General features: G+C 45.1%; 1 protein-coding gene and 1 pseudogene across 1 annotated transcript; one reads left to right on the forward strand and one right to left on the reverse strand.

The window, feature by feature from the left end:
* The first annotated feature begins 1,151 nt into the window (after positions 1 to 1,151).
* LOC120838891 lies at positions 1,152 to 3,024 on the forward strand (annotated as a pseudogene).
* A 3,286-nt stretch (positions 3,025 to 6,310) lies between these two features.
* LOC120838895 (zinc finger BED domain-containing protein 4-like) lies at positions 6,311 to 7,155 on the reverse strand. The gene has a single exon (XM_040209017.3). The coding sequence runs from the start codon at positions 7,091 to 7,093 to the stop codon at positions 6,317 to 6,319; it is 777 nt and encodes a 258-aa protein (XP_040064951.1). The 5' UTR covers positions 7,094 to 7,155; the 3' UTR covers positions 6,311 to 6,316.
* Positions 7,156 to 10,008: the final 2,853 nt, after the last annotated feature.

The raw sequence follows: 10,008 nt of genomic DNA on the forward strand, positions 1-10,008 counted from the left end.
GCGAGACAGTGAAAATTAATTTAAATTAACTAAGAATCTTTCACGAGCAATTACAGGGTTGGTAGGTTCCCTGCATTTAGTCTTTATTAAACACCTCAATTGGCATCTCGTCTAGTAACTTGTTGCAGGGTGAGCCTCAGCGTTGTCCTTGCAGGTGTTCACGAAGTGCACGCTGCAGATCCTCGCTGACGTTGGCGGAATCAAAACTGAACCGCCCCCACTGAAAAATAAATAACATAAGATCTCTGGTGTGATCAGCGGAAAATCGACACGAAATAATAGAAACTATTATTGTATCTAGCAAGTAAAAACGTAATCAGGCTTTCTTTTTGCTTTAAAAAGGGGGGGGGGGGGGGGGAGGCTGGCTGGTTGAGGCGGTTTGGAAGTGCATTCCTTGTGTGTGTTGTTTGGGAGGGGGGGGGGATGCATGTGTATATTATAGCGTCGTACATGTTGGCTATAAACAGCCAAAAAAACGGCAACAGCGATTAAGAAACACACACGGCAGAAGAAAGCTGCACTCGCAACCCCCAAAAGTTCCTCCCCTAGCTAGAAGTATGATGACAAAGTCAGAAAGGCAGGCAGGGCGTCTCTTGTGACCGGCCGAGCTCCAGCACGTCTTTGCTGCGATGTGGCTGCGATGTGGCTGCACATGAACGCTCGACGGTCGCGAGATAGAAATCCTGTCGAAGGTTGGAAGCTAGTGCTGGAGGAACTGAAGCTTCTTCCTGCCGTTCTCACCCTGCCAGTGATTACACTTGAAATATTCCTGCCAAAGGGATCCAACATCGCGACCGAAGCCTCGTCAAACACCTCGAGGGAAGCGACACACGCGCACGAAAATCAAAAATTCCGTCACGCAGGCACTGCCAACTGACTTTCCCGCGTTCGGTAGTCATTCTGTTTTTATTCTGACACCAATTCCATTTAGTTTTTCCCGCATATTTAGCAAAACTGATCTTCCAGCGAACGAGAAACTTACTTATGTCGGAGCACCGACGTGTTCTAGGCTTGGCGCCGTTCGAGTCTCGCACGGCTTTTCAGGGGAGCGGTAGAATTTTAAGGATTGACTACAACAATATCGGAGGTTGTTGCTGCGATCAACAACGAAATATTTGTGCTAGCCGGGCTTTTATATCGTCTCTATCGCAATGAATGTTATATCCGACCGCCTACGACGGAGAAGCGACGCGAAAAACAACGAGACACTCAGATTCGGGCGTCCCGCCAGGGACTGGAATGGCGCTGTAGTCAGCTTCGAAACTTGAGAGGGCTAACAACCCATTCGTTTTTCTCGTCCAGGTAAGCAAACGATTTTGCAAGTCCTACCGTAGCAATAATGTTTGCTTGATTGTGCTGCCGTGCCCACGGTCCTGTTACTTGTGGCTGTGCGATGTGTTTTTCTCTCTGAGAATGCTACTTTTGCTGAGTGGGGATGTCGAGGTCAACCCTGGTCCAGAAGCAGGCGCTATTTTACAACAACTGAAAGAAATCGCCCGGGACATACAGGAAATTAAAAATGAAAAGGGTATAACAAATGACAGACTTTCTGCAATCGAGCACAAACTGGGAAGTCTCAGTACGCTTCAGAAGAACGTCAGTGCATGTCGGGAGAAAATAACTGAACTTGAAACGACTGTTAAAATTATTACCAGAAAAATAGACGACTTACAAAATTGAAGTAGGCGGTCGAATCTGATTGTTTACGGAATTAGAGAACAAGAGAACGAAAACAGTCAGACACTCGAAAGAGTAGTCGCAGGTGAAATTCTCGAAAGAATTCTAAACGTACAAATAGCAGGCATCGAAAGAATACACCGCCTCGGGAAACAGGCTGATAACAACATACGACCAGTCATACTCAAACTACTGGACAGCAGAGATAAATCAAAGATACTGAAAAACTGCGTCAAACTGAAAGGAACACATTTTTCAATCGGTGAAGATTTCTCCCGACACGTACAGCGAATACGTAAGAAGCTTTGGGGCCGCGCTAAAGCAAACCGAGATAAGCGAGAAAATATTTTCTTAACACATGACAAGGTTCGCGTAAATGGGCATCTCTATGCGTGGGATGAGATAAAACAAGACCATTCCCGTGAAAAAAAAAAACGATGTTCCCAACGAAAACTAACCGAAAGGCACATTCTGTCATCTAAGCTTACAGTCGTAAATATAAATGCAAGGAGTCTTCAAAATAAAGTATATGCATTGGAGTCCCTTCTCTTAGACTTTAATCCACACATAGTTACAATCACAGAAACGTGGCTACATTCCTTAATACTTGATAGCGAAATTGTCCCACCAAATTACATCATTCTGAAAAAAGACAGAACGACTAGAGGTGGCGGAGTAGCAATACTTCTAAAACGAGGTATCCCCTACGAACATATGCCTGATGTGAACGATGTTGAATCTTTATGGTGCAAAGTGTCATTCGATCATTATTCTGTTGTTGTAGGTGTTGTTTATCGGCCTTTAAACTCCGACCACAAGTGTCTGTACAACTTATATAATTACATGCCACAACACAATAAAAATCAAAGGATTATTATGGGTGGCGATTTTAATATACCTGAGGTAAACTGGGATTCGCTGCAACTTGGCACTGTTCCCTCTGATGCAATATTAGACATCTTATTTGCGTTTAATCCGTCAAAAATCGTAAGAGAGCCAACACGGGTGCAGGAAACGTACAGCAGTTTGCTTGACCTTGTATTTCTTAGTGACCGCTTCCCCCAGAAGCAAATCGATGTTGAAGTAGTAACGGGCATAGCCGCCAATAAGGCAGTTATATGCACCATACCTATACGTATATCTAGGTTCTCATACGGCACCGTCAAAACTGTACTTGATTTCAACAGTGCCGATGACGCGTGTATATTAACCTACCTTGCCCATAGATTTTATGATTCCCGTGAACTTTGTGATGAGATAGATGTCAGTATTGACGACATATGGAACGAGTTTAAATCAATTGTCACGCACTGCGTTACACAGTTCATCCAAAAAAACAAGAAATAACAAGAAACCACAACCCATGGATCACGCGAGAAATTATCCACCTGAAACGCAAACTCAAGCGGCTAAGGAAATCATCTAAAATACACTCTATCCAGGATAACACCGACTACAAAGCAAAGATTTCAGAGCACTCTAAACTTCTTAAATTAAAAATTAAAGAAGCCAAACATAAGTACTATAATGTGACCCTCCACGAGTTCATGAAAACGTCACCTCGGAAATTTTGGAACCACGTAAACCCAAAAAAGTCTCAAATGAATTGTATGAGCTCCATAGAGAAACAAAAAATGGCAGATGAATTTAACAATTACTTTAAGGCGGTATTTACAACTGATGATGGTAATAACGGTTTAACTCTACCACAACGCAACACTGCTGAAGAACTTGGAGGCCTAATAGTTACGGAACCAGGCATATTTGCACTTTTACTCAATTTAGACACCAAAAAGGTCCTGACGAAATTCCGAATATGTTTCTTAAAAGATACGCCGAATGGGTTAGCAAGTATTTAGTGCTAATTTTTAACAAGTCTCTCTTCCTTTCTTCGGTACCCGCCGAATGGAAAGTTGCGAAAGTAATCCCTACACATAAATCTGGCGATAAGACTCTAGCTTCAAATTTTAGGCCCATATCACTTACTGGCACCTGCTGCAAACTTCTCGAGCATATTATTCTCAAAGTCATGACATCATTTGTAAAAAATAACAATATCTTATTCCCACATCAGCATGGTTTTAGAAGTGGACTGTCGACCGTTACACAGCTAATTGAGATTCTTCACGATTTCACGATGGGCATAAACAACAGAAGTCAGGTAGATGCAGTGTTCTTGGATCTCTCGAAGGCGTTTGATCGCGTTTCCCACGACAAACTGATAATAAAACTTAAACATGTTATGGGCGAAGGACCGATAATTGCATGAATTGAAGACTACCTAAGAAATCGTTTCCAATTTGTTTATTACGAGGGACAAAGTACGCGACCAGTTGCTGTAGTATCCGGCGTCCCTCAAGGTTCCGTTTTAGCTCCATTCTTATTTCTTCTTTTCATAAATGACATAGCAGATAGCATTGATGTTAACATAAGATTATTCGCTGACGATTGTATCATATATCAAGAAATTAAGAACCAAGACGACCACATCCTACTATACAAATCTCTTAAAAAGATTTCCGACTGGTGCGATGGCTGGCAAATGGTGATTGACAAAGAAAAAACAGACTCCATAAGTTTGACGAGAAAAAAAAAGAATGTCTCCCAGTTTCAATATACCCTTAAAGATGAACCTTTGCATAGAGTCACCGAGTATAAGTACCTAGGAGTCTTGATAACGTCTGATCTTAACTAGAACGCACACGTGAAGTATGTATTTAATAAAGCTCTCACGAAATTATTCTTTCTGAAGAGAACCTTAAAATGTTCGTCTTGTGAAACAACTCCTAGCATATAAAACCCTTATACGTCCAGTGCTCGAATACGCAAATATTGCCTGGTTCCCTCACACGAATATAAACATAAACACACTTGAAAGCCTTCAGAGAAAGGCAATTAGGTTTGTTTATCACAAGTATGGTCGTTTTGACTCACCCACAGAGCTTCTAAAAAGAGCCGGTTTACAGACCATTACTGACCGCGCAACATTAAATCGTCTGAAATTTCTCTACCTTCTTTTACAAGGCGCCTTTAAGATTGACTCATCCAAGTACGTTCAGTTGTCTAACACAAGACCGACTAGACACAAGCACAGTCATACACTTGTTGACTATTCGTTTCATAATAACACTTTTAAACACTCATTTTTTCCCTCTGCCATTAGAATCTGGAATAGCCTTGATCCACACGTGTTCAGTCACTGCACTGTTGAATCATTTATCAATGCAGTCGAAGATGAACTGTTTTCGTAATTATTGGATGTTTTGAATGACGAGAAGTGTTGTTCATTCGTTGTTAAATGCCTCACATGTATCTTTTTATTATGTACCAATCCCTGCAATAATCCCTTCAAAGATTGGCAGTATTTTGAAATAAAAATAAATAAATAAACCCTCTGCATTAGACGTGCCTTCTCTCGCGAATAATGTCTTTTATGTCCATGGAGACTACCGAACTTCTCTTTCCATGAACTCCTTCCAGGATACTGATCAATTCATTCGAATTTTTAAGGGCCAGACGCTTTTCAAGCTGCACAAGATTCAACCCTGGTTGAATAAATCGCGAGATGTTGTGCTGCCACGTTCCGCTCTTGTTCACCACTACACAAAAAAGCATGTCTACTTCAAAAACTTTACCTTTTTTTTTTTTTTTTGCCAGTGCGTTTAACTCGTCTTCCTTTAAAACCGTAACAACACTTTTTTTTTTCACTTTGCCGATATTTCCCCTCCATTCAAAAAAAAAAAAAAAAAAGAAATCAAAGCGTCAGACGATTTTCTTTCGAACATCGTCGACGGAAGGATAGCGAACTTGCCGGATTCATCTGTGTGCAGCACTTTAAGCGAACCTCTTTCCAATTCTTAACCGAAACTACGCCTCGGAAATTCCTTCGTTCTGCTGGAGAAGAATTATCTAGAAGATACCCCGCAGGGGGCACCTGTGAAAGCAGGTGTTTGGAGAGTGGCGTCTCCACGGACCCCGAGCCATGCGGTTTCGCCCGCCCACGTCTGGCTGTGCGTGGCTTTCCCGTGTCCGGGGAAAAGGGCATCCTGGTGGTTGAGTCGAACCCGGGGTAGGTTTGGACCCTTCGGGGCCCCCCGGGTGAGGCAATACACCACTTCGGCCCCCGCTTCCCGTAGACGGGTGTCCTGGCTTGGCCCGACCAGGATGATTCAGTCAGACGCCATTTCTCCTACTATCCCCTCTTTTCTTTCTCTTTCCTCCTTTCTCCTATTCTTCGTTTTCACCTTCTTTGGCGGCAAGGGCTAACCTTGGGTGGCGACAGAACTCTCTCTTGATCCACACTTGGTTATAGCTTCCTAGTAGCACTGGTAGAGTAACATACTCAGACAAGCCAGACCTGTTATGAGATGTTCCCTATCCCCTTGTTGGACTCCGCGGTGGGTGGTGCGCTACGGATGCCGAAGTTTCTGCCCTTCATATGGGTTCCAAGTAGGGCTGGGCGTCGATTAAAAATTTTAACCTGATTAATCGCTACCCTTTAATCGATTAATTAATCGATTAATCGGTTGACTTTAGTAAAAAGCAAAAGTAGACATTTTGTCCTTACAATTTGTTTTATTGTATGATAAACGGCGCATATATACAAACGTAATTGAGAATAAACGTTGATGTAACGCACTCACAGATCACAACCCCAGCTGCGGAGGCAAAGAAGTTTGTTGACATTTTCCGGCAGGAGCGAGTTTCTTTGTTTGTTGACGATCATCCCTGCTGCGCTGAACAGACGCTCGCAGGGCGTTGAGGTGACTGGGACACACATCACACTCTTCACAATTGGCACAATTTGAGGAAACAGGGAGCCCTGAGCTCGCCACCACTGTAGTGGGTCCAGTTCATCGTCCGTCACCTCGGCCATCGATCGATAAAGCGACACTTGGCAGGACATGGTGGGTTCTTCGTTTTCCTCCGAGAAAACGTATTTTCTTTTTTTCTTGGGCGTTAGATCAGTAGAATCGTCCGAAGACGCATGTGTTAGCTGGGAAAGCCTTTCCCACACAAGTTTGCGGCGATCTTTTTCGATGCATGCGAGGCTCTTGAAACGAGGATCGAGACACGTTGCCAGTTCATAGTCGTTGTATTGCGGCCACGCGCGAAGCCTCTCATCGATAGAGTCCACCAGCATGGCCTTGAAGCGGCAGATGAAGGCAGGGTCACAGTCATTCGTCTTCATTTTATTCTTTAGCAGTTTTAAGGCTGGAATAAGTACAGACCGAGTAACGTACTTGTCCCCTCCAAGGAGCTCAGTAATCTCGAGCAGGGGCTTCAAAACTTCCCGAAGCTGCTCCAACATGTCCCAATCGACGTCTGTGAGGTGGGGAATCGACGATTTAATGGTACTGCTGTCCTCCATGGAGCGGCGCAAAGGCTCCTTCAGTTCAAGCAGGCTGGTTATCATTATGTACGTGCTGTTCCACCGTGTTGCGATGTCCTGCTGAAGCTTCTTCTTAGGTGCTCCGAGTTCAGCGGCATGTTTTGAAGGGACGGCCTGGTTGTTCGAACTGTGCTTAAAGTGACCCACAGTACGACGACAGGCGGCTAGCAGTCGCTCCACACCCGTCACGCTGAGCGCCTTGTGGACGCACAGCTGAAGCGTGTGAGCTGCGCACTTCAGACTCTGAAAGTTTGCTCTCTCCACCCCAAGACAGATGTTGCGGGCGTTATCGGTACAGACAGCTTTTACCTTTTCAACGATTCCCCAATCTGTAGCAGTCTCCAATACCTCACTGGCACATTGTTCCGCTGTATGGCGCTCAGGTACGTTTCTCACCTGCAATGTTGCCGATCGAAGCATCCAGTCGTCGTCGATCCAATGCGCCGTTATCCCGAGGTAGGCGTCATTGGCGATGAAGGTCCAGAAGTCCGCTGTTAAGCTGATGAAGCTGGCTGCCGAGAGTTCTGCTTGAAGACGCTCCCGTCTCGAGGTATACAGGGCATCCACCTTGGCACTCACTGCACGACGGGACGGCGGCTGGTAAGGCAATCTGAAGAACTTTCGCTAGTCCGTGATCTTCTACAATGTTGAGAGGCCGGCTAGAAGAAACAAGCCAAGATGTAAGGGCTTGTGCAATAGTTTCTTCTTTCTTCAGAGAAACCGGCCTCGAAGAGAAAACTTCGATAGTCGTCTGCTTTTTTGCAGATGATTCTTGTTGCAGCGAGATGCTTGGGTGCTTAGCTCTGAGATGGTATTGAAGCGAGCTTACACTTCCGCTATATGCGAAAGCTTTTTTGCAGATGAGGCAGTGAACTTTCTTTAAAGGGATTGTCCGGTCGAAACCGGAAGTACTTAAGTTCTTGCGCTCGTTACGTCGAGGGAGCCTTCATATAGACAAACGTCATTTTTATTTTGATATATGATCTCCCGTTATTAATTAAACCTTTCATGTTCCTATGTACGAAACTGCACCCCGAATTTCGCCAGTGTCAATGGCTGACATCCGTAGGTGCTGCGTGACGTCACAAAACACAAAGGTTTGTCGGATGGTCGGGATAACAAGCGTTGGTCGATAGATGTCTTGTATTTTGTTTTCGAATTATATAGTCTCCTAGGCAGTACCCTTCTGAAATACGGTTCTTTTAATGCAGTTCCCAAGCACGTGCAAAAAAAGTCACGCCTTTTAGCAGGATATTACTCGCAGACAGCCATAAGCTTGGAACAAAAGTATGCCGTTTCGCGCAAACACAACTGCGACGGACGCCGATCGAACTGGAGGCGCTTGCAAAGCAAAGGATGCAGATTTCGCCTCTGAAGCGGCAGGAAGTTCTGAACTATAGTCGGTTACAAGTCAAAAAGGTAGCGGCAAATGCCCCTCAAGGGGAATCTTTGCATTTCGACGATAGGTTCGCGGCATCAGGATGATTTTGCGTCGGGAGTCACTGGCGACAGCGCGCGGTCGGTATACCGGTCACCTCGAAGACGAAGGCCTGACGATAGCGTCTTGGACAAGACAATTATCGACCATAACTTTGGCGTCAAGTTGAAGCGAGAATCGGCAAAAAAATGCCGATTCTCGGTGTTTTTCTCAGGCCCGTTAGTGGGCGTCCACAGATACCAGCGGACAAAGCATGCAGTATTATGCTCAGCTACGGGGACATGCGAGTGCCAACGCACTAAATCCCAGACCTCTGCAATGTATCGGAGTCGTCAATATGCATCCAAGAGCAGCTGAAGGCGGGGACTATCAAGAGGGCAATACCTTTCCCGTGTCTGTAACTAAGAATATCAACACTGTGGATCCCCACATAGCATCAAAAAGAAACAATTTACGTGAGCCAATATTTCAACACTCACCACAGGGAGCCAAACCTACGCGAGCAGGTGCCTAAAACGCTTTAAGAATATCATAATCAAGCAAATTCCCACCCTCGGTTAGGATCTCAATTCCGCGTCCACCGCGGGTACGTTATTATCATAAATGAGAGGAAATGCAACCTCCGTATCGGGGTTATTGTTAAACATCGCAGACATTTGAGCAAGAGCTGCGAAAAATGGCACCGCGAGCAGAGACGGACGAGGAGTTCTGCTATCGCCGTCTGCTCTTGTCGTCTGCTTCTGCACGGACGCTGAACAGAGTCCGGAGCCTGTGCAAGATTTTGAGGAACTGGGTCTGAACTCGTTCAGAACTGGGATGAATCGAACGCGCCAGTGCAGCGGTCGTGCAACTTACGGTTGAATTGAATGCACCAGTTCCTGCACTGCCGAACTATAGTTCAGCCAGTTCAGGCGAATCAAACAGACCTAAATTGACTGATCCGATTTGAGCGAGGAGTGGGTGGACGTAGTTTAATATCGTTGGCACAGCATCACACCTCAGCTTACAAGCATCCTGTCCGCTGAGAGCTCAGCTCGTAGCTTTCTTCTGTGAGATGATTGCTGCATAAGCAGGATCTTGATCTGGACGGGAACCCAGTCCCTACGCACGACGACGATCCACTTTGCTCGCCACTGCACGTCTCGCGGAAAAGTGTGGAACGTCATGTCTTGGCTCGCATGTGCTGCCCGGTGGTTGTGGCACCCAACCGCGCAACGAAAATCTCACCCAACCACGAAACAAGTCGAGCACAACAACAAAAACGAAAAACGCTGAAGCGTTCACTCGCAGGCAAACAACGAGACAAAAATGCTCGCTTTGTGTTTTGTGACGTCAGAGCTTCAATGTTGCCAACGAAGGCAGCGTTTACGCTAGAATGCGATATGAGCAGTATAAATTCAATTACTCACGCAGAGGGGCATATAAAATTCGGATATTGCACGTACGATGCTTCTCGAGGCAATAACAATGATATTCAATTGTTTTCACGAATACAAAATTT

The sequence above is a fragment of the Ixodes scapularis genome, unplaced genomic scaffold (genome assembly GCF_016920785.2).
Source record: "Ixodes scapularis isolate PalLabHiFi unplaced genomic scaffold, ASM1692078v2 PGA_scaffold6__148_contigs__length_123643588, whole genome shotgun sequence".
Classification (NCBI taxonomy): Eukaryota; Metazoa; Arthropoda; class Arachnida; order Ixodida; family Ixodidae; genus Ixodes; species Ixodes scapularis.